General features: G+C 39.1%; 1 protein-coding gene across 1 annotated transcript in view; it reads right to left on the reverse strand.

Moving 5' to 3' along the window:
* Positions 1 to 20,581, reverse strand: part of LOC139736030 (pirin-like) — a 74,238-nt gene extending 53,657 nt beyond the window's left edge. The window contains exons 1-3 of the mRNA XM_071646811.1: positions 20,567 to 20,581; positions 20,095 to 20,224; positions 17,900 to 17,982 (exon numbers count right to left, since the gene is read on the reverse strand). Of these exons, the coding sequence (XP_071502912.1) occupies positions 17,900 to 17,982; positions 20,095 to 20,224; positions 20,567 to 20,581 (228 nt within the window). The remainder of the gene's footprint in view (positions 1 to 17,899; positions 17,983 to 20,094; positions 20,225 to 20,566) is intronic.
* Between the last annotated feature and the right edge of the window lie 350 nt (positions 20,582 to 20,931).

The following is a 20,931-nucleotide window of genomic DNA, read 5'->3' on the forward strand; positions in this document are numbered from 1 at the left end:
TTGCTATGTCATCCTTCTCTCATCTTCTTTAATGCCCTTAAATGCACACCTTTTTTCTTTATTAACCCATTGAGGACAAGCTGGTTTTGCTGTAATATGCATTTCCCATAGACACCTGCCCGGGTATATTCGGGACTCGTCTTCAACGGGTTAAAGGAGACCTCTGGATGTTTTTCAGACTTTTACATGTGAACAACTATTATTATTAGTTGTAGAGAGTTACAGAATTTATAGTGATTGGGGTGAGAAATAAGAATGTTTTCAAAATTTAAAGGGGCATTCCAGACAATTTTCATAATTTCACATCATGTAGTACATAAATTGACAACTCCTTGCGTAGATTCATGGAATTTGTTGTGGTCCTTGAGCAGAGAAATCAATAAACTGATAATCTTAAATAAATTACACTGAACAGTGTTGATGACATCAGAGCCTCACATATTTCAGAAATGTAGCAGTGTAATTCCATTCCATTACAATACCACTTGCTTAACAAGTTCACCTGTGAAGAATCTATGCATGCCTTCTTCTTTTGTTCTGCTTCCCTTGAGCCCCAACTCATGCATTCTTATGGTGAGGCTGCCATGTCATCATCCTTGTTCATTGCAATATGTTATAAAATTTGAAAACATTCTCATTCCTCATCCCAATCACTATAAATTCTGAAACTCTGTACAGTTTAACTGATTTAAAGCTGTTCAAATGTAAAGTCTGACAATCATCCGGAGGTCCTCTTTAAAACAAATTGCAATGAACAAGGATGATGACATGGTAGCCTCACCATAAGAATGCATGAGTTGGGGCTCAAGGAAGCAGAACAAAAGAAGAAGGCATGGCAATTATTGAATAGATTTCACACAGGTGAACACGTTAAGCACGCAGTACTGTAATGGAATTACACTGCTAGATTTCTGAAAAATGTGAGGCTCTTATGTCATCAACACTGTTCAGTGTAATTTGTTTAAGATTTTTCACAGAAGCTATGTTCAGACAAGGGCAGTTTTGGTTGGAGTAACTTCGGAGGAAGGGTCGGAGGAAGCTTGGTCGGAGTAACTTCAGAGGAGAGGTCGGAGTAGTGCCCGTCTGAACAAGGTCGTGGTAACTTCCTCCGGTCGGAGGAACTTACCACGACCTCTTCCTCCGACCAAGATACTCCTGAGTTTTCTCAGGAGTATCTCGCTATCACGACTAGCTGGTCGGAGTAAATTGCCCGTGTGGACAAGCCCTCGAAGTATCTCTGAACTTACAGAACCTACCGACGACCTAGGTAAAACTTCCGGGGTCAAATCGCAATGTTGACAATTTGTGAGTACACGTGCGCATGTAGTGCAATTCTAACCTAGTCGATCGCGACGAAGATGCTAGCGCTCAGAAATTTCAATCAACAAGAATGGAGAAGACAAATGCCGCTGGTAAAAAACAATCGTATGGTCAACATGCGTGGCGCTACCACTTCCGGAAGTTACACCGACCCTCCATGGTGATCCCCGTGAAGGCCATAGTAAAGTGGTTGGAGTTTCTTCCCACGACCGTAGTGTGGACACAGGGTAGTAGTAAGATAAGTATAAATTTTGATTTTAATTGCTGCGCTATAAAATTTTACTGCGACTAGAAATACGTCTGAACATGGCTAGAGTATTGAGTTTCTCTGCTCAAGTGACCACAATAAATTCCATAAATCTATATATGGGGGTGTCGATTTATGTACTACATGATGTCAAATTCCACAAATCATCTGGAATGCCCCTTTTAATACCTGAGTGCTTTTTTCTGAAGCTCTAATTACAAGTATCATCAAAACAAATCAGTCAATAACATTATGTGCCTATAAATTCTACATATTAATGTACTTAAAAAGTGATATATGTGACCGTGCATAGCAAAACCAATAAAATGTCACATCCCCTTGATTTTACGTGAGGACTCAAACAAGAGACCCGGGGGTCATGCGCTCACCTGAGTATCGCAAGTTCACCTTCCATGCATTCTTGCAGACTCTTACCTGAGAACACTGGAAACTTATGGTGGGGGTAGCTTTGAGAATGGGGCATGGTGTCCATTTATATATTCCATCACACTGGTAAAAATACCTGCCAAGTACACTGTACTTTATAGAACGTTGGATTATGCAGCTTGGGAAAAAAGACTTAAAGCCCTATTGCTTTTGATTAGAACTAGAGAAAAATATTATTTAATATTCATTAATTTAGGAGGTTTGGACCCCCTGGGGCCCCCAAGGAAAGCATGGTGCCCATTCAAACACTTTGAGATCTTATCCCTATGGGAATGCTACTTGACAAGTTTGGTGAAAATCCATTATGTTGTTTTCAGCAAGAAGATGAAAATTTAGGCCTGCATTTGGACCCCCCCCCCCATCCCATCCCGCTTACTTGGGTCCCAAGGGGGTGGGAGGGCACCCCTGATTCTTCCATGAACAAACTTGAAACAACAGTCATCAATATACTGACTCATAGTATTAACTTAGCTCAATCACTTCCAGTTCTAGAGAAAATCTGTAAAGATTCCTTTCAGGAAGGGGGGGGGGGGCATGGTGCCCATTTGATGGAATTGAGATTCTATCCCCCTAGGGATGCTACCTGCCAAGTTTGGTGAAAATTAGTGATAGGGTTTTCAAGAAAAAGATGAAAATTTACAATTTCGGTCCAAATTTAGGCCCCCTGGGCCCCCCCCCCCCCCCCCCCCCCAGGGCCCCCCAGGTGGAGCATGGTGCCCATTTGATGGGAATGAGATTCTTTCACCCTAGGGATGCTACCTGCCAACTTTGGTGAAAATTCATAATGGCATTTTCAAGAACTAGAAATGTCGCTAAGGCGACTGGTATGCCTCTGCCATAATGCATGATTCTCCTAATAGGTCTATAGTACATGTGGACAATGTGTGATTACATTTTCACAAAATTGGCAAAATATTAAAATGACAAGTTTGTCACAAATGTGTTGAATGTTCACCTTCCTTGACATTGGTTTACTTGGATGAATAGGACAAAATGTATTTGGGGATTTAAGGACTTTAACTTGATTTTGACCCATTCATAAGTTTATTAATGCATTTCAGAGTAATTTTCAAGGTATGGAGAAAAAGTGCAATTTCTGTATTGAAAAGTACATTGTTACCATTTTCATCTGGCATTTGACCCTAAAATTCATATGATAATCACTGTCAGGCAGAACATGCATGAATATGTAGTAAGTTTCAAGATAACTTGAGCCACTTCCGAGATATGGAGAAAAAAGTTAGTTCAGCACTTTCCCTTGATCTTTGACCTTTTGACCTTTGAGGCAAAAAAAAAAGAAAAAAAGAGAAAGTTTCCAGAGAATCTCTATTAGGTTATACATGCATACACCAAGTGCAAAAAAAAAGAATAATAATCCTGCTGGCATTGCATAAATATGAGGGAAATAGTAAAATTTTGAAGTGTTGCCCTTGACATTTGACCCCTAACCTTTGACCCCATGAGCCCTAAATTCTCTACATAATCACTGCCAGTCAGTACATGTATATTTACTATGTTAAATGAAAATACCTTGAGCAATTTCCAAGGTACGCAGAAAAAAGTGAAGTTTTGATATTTTTACTTGACCTTTTGACCTCATGACCCCAAACTTTCACCAGAGAATCTTAATTGGGTAATACATGTATACACTAAGTTTAAAGAAAATAACTTCAGGCATTGCATAGATATGGTGGAAATAGTAACATTTTACTATTTGATGTTGACCTTTTGACCTTTGACCTTGAGGATGTGCACCCAAAAGTTGATAGGCACAACTTCACCCCCTAATACACATACATGCCAAGTTTCATTAGGATACCTCAAAAGGTTTTTTAGTTACGCTGTCCACAAAATTCATTATGGACAGACGGACGGATGGAAGGACGGACGGACAACCCGAAAACATAATGCCTCTGGCACCACTTCGTGACGGAGGCATAAAAAGATGAAAATGTACAATTTGGGCCCCATTAGGACCCCTTCCCACCCCCCCTCCCCTGGGTCCAAGGGGGGCACCCCTGATTCTGCCATGAACAAACTTGAAACTACAGTCATCAATGTACTAATTTATAGTAACTTAGCTCTATCACTTCTGGTTCTAGAGAAGAAGATTTTTTAAGATTCCTTAATTTTTGGGGGTTTGGGCCCCTCTGGGGGCCCCCCAGGTGGGGTACGGTGCCCACTTGAACAAATTGAGATCCTATCCCCCTAGGGATGCTCCCTGCCAAGTTTGGTGAAAATTGGTCAAGGGGTTCTCAAGAAGGAGATGAAAATATAAAAGTTTACGCACGACGGACGACGCATCACACGCCGGACGCCGGACGAAGAGCGATCGCAATAGCTCACTTGAGCCTTCGGCTCAGGTGAGCTAAAAAGGTGAAACAGGTCAACCAAGTCAATCTTAAGTTTTTCATATTTTCTGCAAGAGCTATTCTTTTTCTACATTATTATTAAGTTTGGGATCATAAAATGAGTGGGAAAGTGTGTTTTCAGCAGTTTTTCTTCAACCCTTTTTTTGTAAAGCACGTAGTGAGATCCGGTATGTCTGAGAGGCCTCTTTTCATTCCTTGAAAATCCTTTGCACACTCTTCACTTTCATGTCTAATAACTTTTGAAAGGATGATGCTACTGCTTTGAAAGTTAACTTTAATCATGGACAGAATGTGTTAATAAAGCATGCTGAATTTCAGCATGATCTAATAATCCCTTCATTGTTGTTGCTGCGGTGGTTTACATCCTGTTTTTTGTCCCATTCACCGAACAACTAGCATGGTTTGGTAAAGATTAAGCACTTGGATAGACCCTGTACTTCAGAGCCTCTTTTCTCAGTTCCCACTTTTCCAGAGAGTGTGTTTTCTCTCCAGTATTTAGATAGGTTAGGAGAGTCCATTTGAAATGAGTTATTCATCATTTTCAAGCTTAGAGACTGGTCTATCAGAATCTGCCATTAACTAAAAATCCATGTCAGGCGACTTTTTTGTTGGTTTTGTGATGCAGGGTCAATTATCTTTTCCTCACCCAAAACATTTTCAAAAGACAGAAATGTCTAACTGGAACTCTTTCACTGATGTGAGAATAATGGGTTGCAAAGGATTATTTCTACATGCATTGTACTGGGACAAAAACTTGCACTTTGGATAAGTTGCTGCACCCTTGGGGAATGTTTGTATACAAAATAATACAATTTCATAATTTCACAAACAATGACATAACATACTATGTCCTATGCTGTATTGCTTCTAATTCTGAGGTCTTCTGATAAATGGCTAACCTTTGACTAGAATCATGTTAGACTGTATCTCATATCCTACATGGCCAAATTGATGAGTTATGATAAAAATGCAGGTATTCCATTTGTACCAAAACAGTTCTGTGGATCCCTAACTTTATACCATGCAATCAAATCCATATTGCTGAAGTCCATTTAATCTTTTGATGAAAAAGAAAAATTCTAGAGTAATTCAATCACAATAACATTGCTCTACATGTTCCACTTTACTGAACTATTGTTTTTTGCTTCAATTGTTGCCAATGGCAAGGGAATCTTGTCCATTTTTCCAAATTGCTTATTGTAATGGCCATTTCGATCAAATTCCAGTTCACATCACTTGCCTGCTGAGGGAAAAACAACAACAACAAATATTGATTATAAGCTAGGGATCCTACCTGTCTTCTGATAAAATTGCATAATGGTGTGTTTAGCTGATTTTCCTTGGGTGGGCTTAGTTTTCCAGTGGCTCCAATTGGTAGTTTTCTGCTGTTGTCAAATGGCATGGTGTACCCACCATATGCAGCCATTGCAAAAATCACTACAGCATCTAAAGGTCTGCATGTGAGCAATGCAAGGGACTATATATAAAGGGATGGTATAGTTTTGGTTGAGATAGGGCTTCATGTTTTCAACTCTTTTGTGAGATGAGAAACCTCTTATAAAATAGGAAAGAGCACACAATTTAAAGTTTATTAGATGAAAATAGATTTTGATATGGTTGAGATATCCAAAAACAAAGTAAAACAAAGTGGCCCTAACAAAAGGTTGGTCCCACCTTTTATTAGGACCTCCTAGTTTCTGGATATCTTGCCCATTTCAAAACCTACTTTTATCAAATAAATTTTGAATACCTCTTGGAATTGTATGCTCTTTTATATGGTGGTTTCTGATCATCTTCCAAAAAGTTAAATCTGAATCACCCATCTCAACCAAAACTATACCATCCCTATACAGTAATGTGTTACAGACAGTTTGTTTGGAGTATGGCCTATATCCCTCATACTCCATTACTCTACTCTTTAACTTTCCTTCCCTACAGAATCATAATGAGAAGACAGCCTGATAAGATACATGTAGTACTATGAGACACATGTTCCTACATTATGAAGGCTTTCACCTTTGAGAGAGAAAAGAAAGATACAAATCCTAGCATGCTTGAACGCTTGTCAAGGCCTTGACTTTGAGCCTGACATGTTTCACCGTGGAGTGACACGGTTCAAGGACTTCCAACAAGCTTCATAACCCCCTGCAGCTTGCATCCTCCCCAGCGCGGCCGGCTTGATGGACAGTGCCAATAGCCTACCATCCCACTTGCAACAAACCTGCGCACGGATACTTTCACAGGTGGGGTGTGTGTGTGGTTCTCACTTAAACAGCTGCCATCACACCCTAAGCCTCATGCTAGCAAGAGCAAGTGAGCCTCCTCTCCCAAAAACCCCTCCTCCCACCCCAGCCTCCCCTCCACCCCACCCCCTAAAAAAAAGAGGTTTACGAATCCCTCACGTCCCCATGCATTCCTGTCAACATCTTAAGTTACCCCTCTCTCTCACTCTATCCATTCCTCATCAATTTTTCTGTCATTTCCTCTCATCCTAAAGCCACAAGGGGGCAGCGTTTGTGTCACGATGATGGCCCGCCGAGTTGTTCCCTGTTCGCACACGGCAACAAAGTGGAAGATAAAATGAGAGAAAGAAAGAGATATAGAAAGAGAGGAGCAAAAAGAGAGGGAGAGAGGGAGATATGGAGGAGGAGAGAATCAAAGATCTTTTTAATATTTTCCTGGGATTAACCCTCAAAGAAATCGACCGACCTTTGTCCTCCAAGCATACTCCCCACTCCTTTGCCAGCGTGGCGGCCACACACACCTTTCCAGCAATCAAATCGTCATCCGATTGTCACATGAGAGGGGGCTTTGCGTGGAATTGGCTTCCTAATTGAGCCAAATTGAAGCCAAGCTCACTATGTAATAGCACAGTCATTGCAGAGGTCCTCTGGAAATGCATGAGCATCACGTCGTCCGCAGAGAGACACTTTCTGGCAGAGCTCTTCCCACCCCCCACCCTCCTCCTCCTCCTCCTGCCAAATAAAACGTACTTGAATTTCTCACAAATCTTGCCCCCCTGACCCTCCATCGGGTGGGAGCGATCAAACAAACGCCCGCAAAGGGCTACACTTTCAGATTATGAACACCTCGAAAGGCAGAAATTGCATGCAGGGTTTTCAAATCATAACCAATCAGGTGAGAAATATTTGAAGGTAACGTTACCTTGTATACGGTATGCATACAATGCTTCTTTCAATTGAACTTCTCTCTTTACCCCATTGTTTTTTTTTCTCTCGCCGTGTTGCTCTGGTTCTTTCTTTTTTTTTTTCTCTCTCTCCGTACAGTGAGTGGCAGAATAAAGTGGATTTGTCTTCAATTTTCCGAAATGATTGTGACATATTTCCATGTCAAGGAACGGGTCATGTTGTGGATCGTGCCCCGCAAATCAAGGCTGCCCTGCTCTCCTCATGATGGGGTCACAGCGGAGCAGGGGCGAGTCGTCAAGAGTTACCTGTAATCTGCACACGTGGTTCTGGTTAGGCATCAACTCCCCAATTCTCCCTCCCCTCCCTCACCCTTTCCTCCCAACTATTAACTTGCTGTCTACCAGAACTGGGTGAACCCTGTACTAACTCCATGGGAATTACAGAACCTCAGAAGCAATGGGTTAATTCTCTTTCAAGTTCAAGTTTATTTAATTCCGTTCAAGTACATGAGCTTCACTCCCTTTTACTCTGCCATAACTGAGGATAAAATGTATAATAATTTGATGGAAAATGCAAAGAAAATCAATACTTTCCCTAACCAAAGAATATCTTTGCACAAGTTGCATTTTATCTTCTTCTATTATATGAAGACTCGCTTTTCCAGACAGTGCTCTGCAAGTGAAGTGACTGGAGCTACATAATTATATACTCATGAAGGTGGTATCATACAGATACAGAACCAATGCCCATGTGGTAGGCCCATTAAAAACAAAGGAAAAGAGAAGAAAAAAAAAACTACCTCTCAATCTTAACCATGAAGAAGCTGAGTGAACATTCTTTCTGACTTTCACTAACGGGGAAAATGACTTTCATCTTTGGAATGTTTTGTCTACTTGATTAATTTAGAGACTTTAAGTGTTACAACAAATGGAAAAAGGCATCACACACAGATATATGGGTGACTTTAGAGGGTGGAGTCATTCACATAGAACTGATCAACAAACAGTTGTCCATTGGCATGAAAAAAAAAAGTGAAACATGTACAAATTCCGAGCCAAAATTTATGCACTATATTTGGTTGATATATGACCCCATGACTATACATCATACATCGTAATATAATTTTATGTCTTTTTCCCCATCAGCATGTTCCTCCACTTGGCAAATGCAGCATGACCTTAAGGTTAAGTTTTGTTTTAGTTTTGAGTATGGGATTTCATTTGCATTAAAAATAATAAAAACTGGCAAAGAATAGGCCAGCTCAAAACTTTATGGATCTGTCTTCCCTGCTCTTCAAATTATGGTCAGAACAAAAGGATGTAATCTTAAAGGGAATCTCTCCCCTAAAATTCAAATTTGAGAGGTGTGAGAGCATGTCCTAAGAACTCTAGAGAAAATTCTATCCCATCACAAAAAATGGCCAAACTGTGAAATATTAATTTTAATAAATCAGCACGCACTAGTGCGCGCTGCAATAGTAGCCAGATCTAAAAATAGTAGCCGCGCGTACACAATCGGTGTGTGCACGTTTCCTTCATTTGCATCCGTCTGAACACAGCTACATCGAATACTGTCTATCAGTATCGCCTCATCGAGCCATATTATGCATCCGCATGAGTAGATGCTGCCGCGGCTGCCTGGTCAGTGGCCTGGCACGGCGCAGCAGCACCAACCTAGCTGCGTACGTGGACATTTGTCTGCGTTTGCGTTTTTTGAAAGTATCATAGTACACTGATCGTACAGAAAATTATTGAACTACGCTATCGAATGCAGTCGATAACGCCAGACGACTACTCTTAGATCAAGGCGCATGTAATTTTTGGCATTTTAGAGATTGCTCAATGTCTCTTTATACAGTGTATATTGATATATCTCTGTATGTGAGTAACGTTGCACTCTTATATTTCATAGGGATATTACCACTACAATAACCTACAATGTCAGAAATCTACATTTCTGTGTACAGATCATACACTTTAACACTCAAAGTGACAACCAAAGATTCAACTTTGACATATATGTGTACAGGTGTATACATGTATGATTCCACGCATTAACAACTACACTGTACACTGTAACTTATCAATTTCATTTATGTCTCTTTCCTGAATTTAATGGCAGGGAGTATGGGCAGGGAGTGCCATGGTCTGCCACAAAGGCAGAACTCCAAATTATTGGTCTTATTTCAAATAATGTATAGGGTGTTTTTCGAGGAAACTTCTCATTTGTTCCAAAGCTATGTTATTTAGTCAAATGTCATACACACAAAACACAGTGGCGGATCCAGAGGGGGGCGCAACCGGCGCACGCCCCCCTTTATTTTTCATGAAAAACAAAAGAAATAAAGAGAAAAAACATGAAATGAAACCCGGAAGTGCCACCAGAAATATTAGTCATGCCCCCCTTTACAGAATTCCTGGATCCGCCCCTGCAAAACAGGCAGTTAACAAACACATAGAGAAGCTGCCAAAGGAGCAGTGAGGTTCTTAATGCATGTTTCATAATGACGGTATTGGTGTTATTGTAAAGAATGTATACCATGCTGTTCGTTGAAACTACTCATTTCTTCTGAGGTTATGTTATTTTGATAGTCAAATGTCATACACACAAAATGGGCAGTTAACAAATACGTCTGGAAGCCGCAAGAGGAGCAGTGAGGTTCTCAACGCATGTTTCATAATGATGGTAGTGGTGTTATTGTAAAGAATGTATACCATGCTGTTCCTGGAAACTACTCATTTGTTCCAAAGTTATGTTAAATATTAAGTCAAATGTCACACACACACACAAAACAGGCAGGTAATGAATAAAAAAGGTGCCAAAGTAGTGGTGAGCTTCTGAGGCACATTATATAATGATAGCATTTTTAACACTTCCCTCTATCTACATATGTGACCCTGCACCTAAAAACAAACAAAAATTCGCCAGACATGAATTTTTAGTTAAGACCATATTCTGAAAGAGCAGACTTTAAGCTTTAAAATGATGTATAATTCATAACTCAAATCAAATGGACTCTCCTAACTTATCTAAATATTAGAAAGAAAGCACAAACTCAGGAAAAGTGTGAACTGAGAAAAGAGGCTCTGAAGTACAGTGTCTATTCAAGCGCTTAATCTTTACCAAACCGTGCTGGCTGCACGATGAATGGGACAAAAAACAGGAAGTAATCCACCAGAGTAACAACAATGAAGGGATTATCAAATTAAACTGAAATTAAGCATGCCTCGTTAATACATTCTGTCCATAATTAATGCCAACTTTCAAAGTAGTAGCACTATCCTTTCAAAAGTTATTAGAGTTGAAAATGAAGAGTGTGGACAAGGTTTTTCAGAAATGAAAAAGTGATTCTAAAGACACACCTAATCACACTATTCTACCAAAAATGTTCAAGATAAACTGCTAAAAAAACACACTTTCCTGCCCGTTTTATGATACCAAATTTTAGCGTAATATAAAAGAAGACCCGCTCTTTCAGAGAATATGAAAAAGTCAAGTTCGGCTAGGTTGACCCATTTCACTTATTTTCAGTCCTCACGCAAAATCAGTGTGTGCGACTTTATGTTCGTTTTGAGGTGCACGGTCACATATAATATGTGAGTACATAACATGGTGCATTCAGGTACTGCCATGATTATTCTACGTACTACTGCATGTATTGTTCATCACACCATTACAAAAAAAAAAAACAACCAGAAAAAAACAAAACCAATGTTTTGTCCCCACTGTTAACTCTTAACATCAGCACAGAGTATCCTCTGTATGCTGCAAGATAATATACTCTCTGATGAATCAATCGCACTTATTGTAATAATGCCTCTGGCAACACTTCATGGCAGAGGTACAGTTGTATAAACAAGAAATTTAGCAGGGAGCAATTTATCTAACCCTCTACTTTCTTTTACAATTGAGTATATGAATATAAGAACGACCCAAGTCCATGGAAGACCATTTCGAGTAAACTTAGAAAAACATCATATCTTTTTTATTTGTCCAATAATATTCTATTTAACTGTGATGGGAAGGCAACATTGTATATACAAATTAGAACATATATTATTATAACAATTAACACTTACATTAATTGTGGAGAGGCCATTTTGTGTGATGGACTTGGGTCGTTCTTTGATTCATATACATGATATTCTGCTATAGAGATGAGGGAAGGATGAGAGAGGGCGCTATAATATGAATGTAAAAATGACCCAAGTCTTTCATTCTTACATTCATATAAGATTTAACTCATTCATTTCAGGCACTTCCGGGGGTAATTAGGATTTATCATTTATACACAAGATGAGTCAATGCATAAGCTACGATTTCCCATGTCAAACTGAATTTGGCCAAAAATTGGACTTGGGTCGTTCTTATATTCAGGTCTTCAATTATTCTTCCATGAAAACAGTGGAGATATTGTGTGTATTCCCTTCAAATCAACTTGACTTCTCTCAGCTTTATCAAGCAGGACGTATAATAGACATAATCCCAAGCACTTTTGTTTTAAAATCTTCCAATAATTCCGTACAAAGATATTTGATATTTTGTTTGTGCACAAACTCACAGCTAGTCTGCCATGACTGATGAACTGTCAACATTGGCAGTATTGTGAATAATGCGCACCGTGCAGTTCGTGGAACTATAAACCCATTAATTGTTCAAACCTCATATCAATTCGAATGTTTCGCACAAAAGAGGCAGGTAACAAAAGACACAAACATAAAACAGCTGTCAACATAGCAGTGAGCTTCTATCAAACACACATCAAATTCATAATGAGACAGCATTTTTCACACTTGACTCACTGTATGTGAGCTCATAACATGGTGCATTCGGGCGCGGCCGCTGATCTGCGTACAACTGCATGCATTCTTCATCAAACATGTGGAAAGAAGACCGCAGCAGGTTTGCCACAAAAATCTTGATTATCAATCATTTCTTTCTTTTCACTCCCCATCCCCACCCTTCCCCCCGCCAAAAAAAAGGGAAAAGAATGAACACGCCTAATATGGAATTCAGTGAAGATTAAAGGAAAGCTATTGTGATCTTTTTGTTTCTTTCTTAACCCATTGAGGATGGGCTTATTTTGCTACAATACGCATTTCCCATAGACACCTGCCCGAGTATACTCGGGACTCATCCTCAACTGGCTAAAAAAACAAAAACAGTGCCAGACAGAATTCACTAGATCTAAATGGTGTAAAACCTCAAGATTGGCTGTTTAATACATACTGTATAATCTCATAATGAAATAGCGGAAGATTGCACAAATGAGGCTTGCTGGAAGATGCCTTCTTGTGACAATGAATGAGAGAATATGTGACCGCTACAACAAAAGGATCCGAAAGTCGGAGGAGGACGAATTTCAGAAAATGACATGACGTGATTCCCTTACTCTTCCACTTTAATTTCATATAAAACACAACTCATAAAAGTACTCGGTTGCGGAGATATAGATGATTTCATTAGCACATGATGAGTGGTTTAGGAAATCAGCGTTTCAAGAAAACGGCCTTCAAAGTTTTCCTTCTGACGCTATTATGATCAACGGGAGGCAAGACAGTTTTCACCTCTTGACAATAGAAGGCATGCTCCTAGCATGCTCCTAGCAACCTCCATGATGTTCATTCAAGCTTAGCGCCAGTAGTCTATGCTTAACCAATCAGTAACCAGGATGCCATGCACTGACCAATAAGATCACTCCCTCGCTGCTAGTGGTTAAGTCTGTCTGTGGCGCTTAATCCAAACTTTTGGACACGTTTCTGTTCCGTTGAAAGTTGGAAAATTATGGCCCAGAAAACTGCCAATTCCTTGCTTTTCCTTTGATCATTTAACTTCGAAATTTTGGCAAATGATAGACGATACATAAGACTACAAAATTATGCCAAAAACAGAAATCCGATAGTTTCGATCAATTTTGATGATCTGACTCCAAATTCGATTTTCTCATCTCAGCCGTCAGCGACTTTAGGATCCTTTTGTTGTGACAGGTCACATATAAACTTTCTTTGGCTATAGACAGTTTTGGTCACAAAGCAAGAAACACAGGCTATGAGGCTATAACTGGCATCATCTAATTATGACACACATCAGGCTTTAGGCTTCAAATGCCATGCCAAATGGTGAAGCACTGCATTTGTCACAATTCATTCAAAAAATTGCAATTGAGGTACATCTGTAGTTGGAATTAGATATCCTCTCTGTATGCAAAAATTGAAGCTTAAAAAAAAGAAAAAAGAAACAACATGTTTAGCAGCCTGCCTCTGCAGAAAAAAAAGGAGGCCACAGGTGTTTTTTTCTGAAAATGGCCATTAAAACAATTTTTCATAACAACCAGTCAAACTATTTTTCTAGATACAATGTAGCCACCAGTTGTTGTTTTTTTTATGGGCTCAACAAGTAGAAAAGTTGATGCATAAATGTGAAATATACTAATGCGATCTTTTTCTCAAAAGGAAGAAAAAAATCTGAATTTGTGAAAAGAGATGGTATTCTTCTTTTTCTTTTTTTAATACAGTTTTTCCAATGAAAAAGATGAAAAAGGGATGCAGCCTCAAAAAAGAAACGAGCAGGGACAGTGAACAGTTCATTTTTTTTATTTCATTTTTTTTTTACCCTGCCTAAGAAGGGAAAGGCAAGAAAGCAAAACGCAAGAACAGACGGCAAACATCGCTGCATAGTTTTCCTGATCTGATTGCTGGAAGAGGAAAAGGGATGGCAGGAAAGGCAGGGTTATCTCAGCACCAAATAATGGGGAGGAGAGGAACAGGAGTCCCTATAAATACTGCATTTGTTGACGTCAAGGGGGTTGGGGTGGGATCCTGGCGGGCACAGAGAGAGGTGAAGACCATATGTCCCAGACGCACATGTTCCTTCCTCTTTCTCACAGGTTAAGTTAAAATTTTCTTCTCTCTCTTTCTCTCTCTCTATTGCTTTTCTTTTTATCAACTAAGATTTGCCATTTCTGGATTAAACCAAATAAAAGACATGGCACTGACACAAAAGGAAAGATCTCACTTCTTTTCTTGAAGCAAGACTATAGAGATAAAAGTGAAAGAAACCGAGGCCCATTCACACAGTCACCAAGAGTTGGGGATTATTTTGGCTACAATTTGAATTGTAATGCAAAAAACTTTTTTTTTTTTTTCCAAATGTGTGTGGTCATAATAATCGCGACTATCAGTAAGATTCAAATCGTGCTCTGTGCATCACTTAAAGTGTGATGTTTCTGAATGGTCACAATTAGGTGTGGTGCGAAGTGTGTATGAATTTTGTGCTGAAATCATGTAATATATTTTTTTTAATATCCCAAAATGCAAGGCGCGTGTGGGGTGCTTCCTGTGTGTTGCTGTGCCCTTCTTCCTGTGTATTGTTTTGTAGAGCTGCGTGCATCATTCCAAGTTGCCCGCATGTTGTTGTTCCTACAGTGCAGGGACTTGAGCAGTGACCAGATTGAGCAAGTTGACTTCCAATGATGACCCGTATGCTGCCAGGAGATCTCATAAATTTGTCCGCAGTGAAAACATTCCCAAAAATGCTCCCTGCGATTTCTTCTTCGTTGACACATTCTACGCCTATTATGTGCTGGTACAGCTGTATACTGAGCACTGACAGTCGATCGTCCAATCTTTTCAAAACCAAATGAACACAAACAGAATCGAATCCCTCGTACTTGTACTATAGTGTAGTATAACATTAATATACTGTATACAGGTTTGTTCACAGATAGTTTACACAAAGCACGTGCATTATATAGGTCGATCAAGAACGATTGGTCATGGTACACTGTGAGTGGCTACAACAGTTAACATACTCTGGATTGAAGTTTTTGAAGTTGCACGTCAGGTCAAAGTTAGGTACTAGGTCAAGTGCCAAGACTCACCCATGTGCAGTTTGGCCACCCTCTAACCAGTGCAATTTTGGTTGTAGTTTTCCTTCCTGAACAGGAGTGATTTGGATCACAACTGGTTTTTTTTTCCGTGTACTCATGTGAACCACAGCACACACAAACAAAAAGTTTTATTTGAATTGTGACTTGAATCGTGCTTTTTTGGTGTATGTGAATGGGCCTAGAGAGAGTAAGAGGAAAATAAAGAGAGAGAGAGAGAAAGGGAGAGACAGAACAGATAACAGCCGCCGAGTTGTTGTTTTCCATTTGCGGTGTGCATCCATTTCCCGATAGTTGCTTGGAGAGGAATGAGCTCCAATTTCCACAAAGGGAACATTCAATCAGTTTCAATCACATATTGCCAGGTTTCACTTTCACAAGTAAAAATACATGTTGTATTTCAGTTCAATAACTGGCACTAAAAGGCACTACTGGCCTGACTTTCTCTCTCTCTCTCTCTCTCTCTGTTATTTATTTCCCCCTGTAGCTTTTTCTTTTTACTCTTTCTCTGCCTTGAAAACAATCCAAAAAGTGAAGGTCACATAATTGTCTTGTGCTGTCTTTTAGAGGAGACCTCCGCATGATTTTCAGACTTTAACATTTGAACAACTATAAATTGCCTATACTGGGTACAGAGTTTCAGAATTTATAGTGACTGGGATGAGGAATAGGAATGTTTTCAAAATTCATAACAAATTGCAATGAACAACGATAATGACGACATGACAGCCTCACCATTTTAAGAATGCACGAGTTGGGGCTCAAGGAAGCAGATCTAGAACAAAAGAAGAAGGCATGCATAGATTCTGCACACTCAGGTGAACTTGTTAAGCAAGTGGTATTGTAATGGAATTACACTGCTACATTTCTGAAATATGTGAGCCTCTTTTGTCATCATCATCATTGTTCAGTGTAATTTGTTTAGGATTTTTCAGAGCATTGGGTCCTCTACTCAAAGACCACAATAAATCCCACAAATCTTTACATGATGCTGTCAATTTACATTGTATGTACTACATGATGTGAAATTATAAATATTGTCTGGACTTCTCCTTTAAATGTGAATTCCTCTGTGACCCTTGATAGTGGCAAAGTTTTAAAGGGAGTTTCCATCCTCAGTCCTCAGTCATTGCAGAAAATTTCTATTTATGTCAACACACATACAGGTTTACATGCAATTTCAGGGACATTACTTTTCATTGAAGAAATAATATACTCCATTCCAAAATAAAGAAAAAGATGCTATCACTGAACTCAACAATTGTGAGACATTTGAATGAGCCGTATCACTGTGGACACCTTACTGTATGTCTGCACCTGTACATTCAGTGCCTGATTTATCCATGATTTCAATGAAAAGGTCGGTATCAGTCAGTCTGCTCGGAGGAACAAGACTTACTGTTATCTTGCAACTCCAAGATAAAAAGTGAAAATTGAATACACCATATTCAGCACATTCCAATATCTCGGTACTCAAGAAAAAAATGTACAGCACATGGAAAAAAAACCTAACCCTTACTGTAGACTATAGTCATCAGCTGGGCTGCAAAAAGGTGATAATTCCAGCCACTATATTGCAATATTGCCTTTCTGGTTCCAAATGGATGACAACTCATAACATACCCAGCTTCTGACAGTAACTCAACAGCTCCACAACTCCAGTTGCCATTGATAGCAGTCACTCATTTCACACATGCTTTATACAGACAACTGCCTTCGACCCTTGTCACACCGAGAATAAATTTTTAGCACATATTATCTACCACTTATTTTTGTGATGTGTTGCTCCACCCTGAGTGCTCAATGTTTTGAATGCTTTTCATATTCTGTTTCAATAAAAAAGAGAGTGAGAGAGAGAGAAGGAATTAAAGGACAAGTTCACCTTCACATACATGTGGATTAAGTGAATGCAACAATATTAGTAGAACATATCAGAGAAAGTTTGGGGAAAATCAGACAATCTGTTCAAAAGTTATGAATTTTTAAAGCATCTGCACAGTCACTGCTGGATGAGAAGACTACTACAGTATATGATGTCATATGCATACAACGATATAAAGAAAATAAAAGAGAATTTCACAAAACTTCACTTTTTGAATAAAGTGCACATTTCTCCGACATGTTACTGACATATGTTAAGGGTAATATTATTCCCCCTGCCTTCTGAAAGAGAGAAGTCAAGTGTTCTTTTGTTATGCGAGAAAAGTGAAAATATGTTGAATTTTCCTTATTCTTTCTTTATATCGTTGTACTCATGTGACATCACAAGCTATAGTAGTCTTCTCATTCAGCCTTGAGTGAGGAGAAACTTCAAAAATTCATAACTTTTGAACGGGTTGTCCAATTCTCCTCAAACTCTCACTGATGTGTTCTACTAATATTGCTCCATGCACTCAACCCACATGTCTATGAAGGTGAACTTGTCCTTTAAATAAATAAAGAGGAAGAAATAAATCTCCATGCCACACTTTGACAGTACCTTGTTGGTAGCCTCTATATGTTGACCATCAGTCAGTAGCAATATCTCACGCTCTGTTCCTTCAGTCTGTTGCTTTGGTGGACCTATGTGAAACAGATTGAATAAAAAAGTTATAGCGAGACAGAGACAGACAGACAGACAGACAGACAGACAGACACACACACACACACACACACACAAAGCAAGAGAAATAGAGGGTAAGAAATAGATGGAGACAGAAAGAAAGAAGTTGAAGTTAATTAGCTAATAATAGGTCACTTGACTCAAAATTCAAAATAAGACTGTCTTCACTATAAACTCTTCACAGAAGTTCAAATTTCCGTGTCAATGCTACATGATATCAATTATATCATCAGATTAATTATCAATCTGATGAATCAATTGCACTTTTATACCGTAACCAAGACTCAAACATTTAGAGAAAAATAATAGCAAGAAGCAATGATCTACCTCTCTACTTTCATTCACATTTTATTCCTCCTCACTGACAACAGTGACCAAATATCTTTCATTCCATTCAAATCAACTTCATTTGTCTATATTATCATGGTTTTTTTTTTTTAATATGCCATATCTCTCTCAAGTGATTTGGGCTTATTTTTCCATTGCTTTTATACTTCTATTCATCCTTTGTTAGTGTACATATTTATTTCCTAGCATAGTACAATGTGACCGAGTGTACTCTTAAAAAAATTGATGCATGCAAAATGCTCCATGTCAAAGCAGGCCAAGCGGCAATAATGGAGCAATCCTGTGTTTATCATCAAAAACTCTAATGAAATAGTGTTTCTATTAATTGACAAAACAAACAAATAAACATACAAACAGACAAATTCAGTTCAGAAGGACTGAGTTGGAAACCTTTCATATTCTGCAAGTTAAAGGTATTATTTGTCTTCTCTCTGTCTACTAAACAACGAATAAAAAAAAGACAGGGCTCATTCTTTTTATGAGAAAGATTCACATCATCAAGACAGCAGTTAGATTCGTCAGGTGTCTGGGTTATGCATGACATCCAGTCAACCGATTCAGAAGAATTGCTCTTCCTCATTTTATAAAGCAAGCTAACAATGATGTCTATGAAGTGTCAAGGTCATGTCTTTTGTTTACAGTGGAGCTTGGATAAATAAAAGTTTTGCAACTGACAGGATGGTAAGGCAGAAGTTGTAAACAATAAAAAAAAACTAATCACATTTCATTTTATTGATGACTGCCTGGTTTCTCACAGATTCAAACTGAACTATATACATGAAGTGCAGACCGTTTGGCATTTTAGCAGAAGTTCCACTGCATGATCAAGAATTTTTCCAGTTTAATAGATGTGACATATTTGTTTACGTCATCAAAAATAACCTCAAATATAACAATCATCTAATATCTTAGATATAGCAATAATCAAACAGATACAAATGGAGATGGAGATATATTCAGCAAAACTAGAAAGTCTTATTGTGAAAGTTTTCTTCTTCAGGATCTCATCGGCTTTCAAACTTACATCATTAGTGTGACAAATGCATTTCGTGTCGGGCAGAGATGCCGGTGGGGAGTTAATGGATAAGCAAGCTGGGTTGAGAGATGCTTGTGAACAACAAGAAAATATGACGAGCTACAGTACATCTTTTAATAGTGCAACCAGGGTGAGAGGGTTGGTTAGAGGTTGGTGTTGAGCCAAAACTTCTCTCTCATCACAACATATTTTTCCAGAATTCTTTATTTTTTTGTCACCCCTCAAACTCTTTTTTTCATTCCCTAGGGCTGCATGTGGCAAAGCTCTTCAAATGGTGCTTTTTAAAGTACTAGTATTGGTCCTGCAGGACCGTAGCTGACGTCACACAGTCATGAGCCTGCGTCAAACAAATCGGACTTTGATGGTTGCACTGTTGCAACAACAACAACAAAACAACACAAACACCTAAATATATTAAATGGCATCATAGCGCGATAGCACAGCAGTGCAGGTTGTCAATACACATGAGTAAATGGTGCTTGATCAATGAATAGTGCAAGAAGTTACATACCGTAATGTGGGGTGACTCTGTACAGAGTAGTAATTACTATGGCAGCCACACTTAGTACTGCAATGTCAAAAGAATCCTCCAAGCAAACTTACGGTGCTATGACAATAACATCTAGCTTTGTATCATGGGATCAACATACAATGCAGTACATGAATGAAGACTGGAACCCCTTCTTACCAAAGCTCGCTTTCCCTGAGAGTACATAGATGAATGCATTCCAGCCCTGAGGAAGAGGTTGAGAAAGGGTGCCTCTCTCATCCAGCTCAACGTCGAGGAAGATTGTTGGAGTATGAGTTTTGATGCAAGACTGAAAGATACATTGAAAATGAAGGGTTGATAAGAATAACAGGTAATAAAGATCTGTTGTTCTTTTTTTTTTTGGGGGGGGGAAGGCATTGTGTGTGTAATTATCGCTGACTGACACACTAGCATTATCTTCACAGCATTACACAGTTCATATGATCCTATGTTGAAGAAGTGCAAGGCGAATACAGTCATGGTGCTTGTTTCTAGTCAAATATGCATAGATGCACATGTATGTAGTTCTTAGACACTTGATGGGGAATTAAGACAGATCATTATGCCACGATATTTTCATCACTTCTTCAAAACACAACAATCTTAATTTTGCTCCCAGGCTCAGACATACATTGTGTCTGGCCATGTCTAGAGGTTTGTGTATCCATATCTTACGTGCGACAATTGTATTAACATTTTATTAGGCTATGCACCTACCTGATGGAGAGTAGGGACAATGTTTCCTACACATACACAGTGTTGTATAGCGACACTAACACCAAAACTAATCTTGAAGTGACAAGTTTGATAATCCCTAGGGGCTGGTGTGAGCCAATGGGGAAAAAGCACTTAAATTGCCAACAAGGATAGTGGAGCTTGGTTCAGCAGACAACACTCAATGCAAGGCTCAACACTAGCTGCTAACACCGCCTGATTTCAAGTGCAGGATTTTTGTTGGTGCTAGTGTTGAGATAGCACTAACACTAGCACCTGCAC

Source organism: Diadema antillarum, unplaced genomic scaffold (assembly GCF_040938485.1).
Source record: "Diadema antillarum isolate AM-2024a unplaced genomic scaffold, OU_Dant_1.0 scf00000003, whole genome shotgun sequence".
In the NCBI taxonomy this organism is placed as follows: Eukaryota; Metazoa; Echinodermata; class Echinoidea; order Diadematoida; family Diadematidae; genus Diadema; species Diadema antillarum.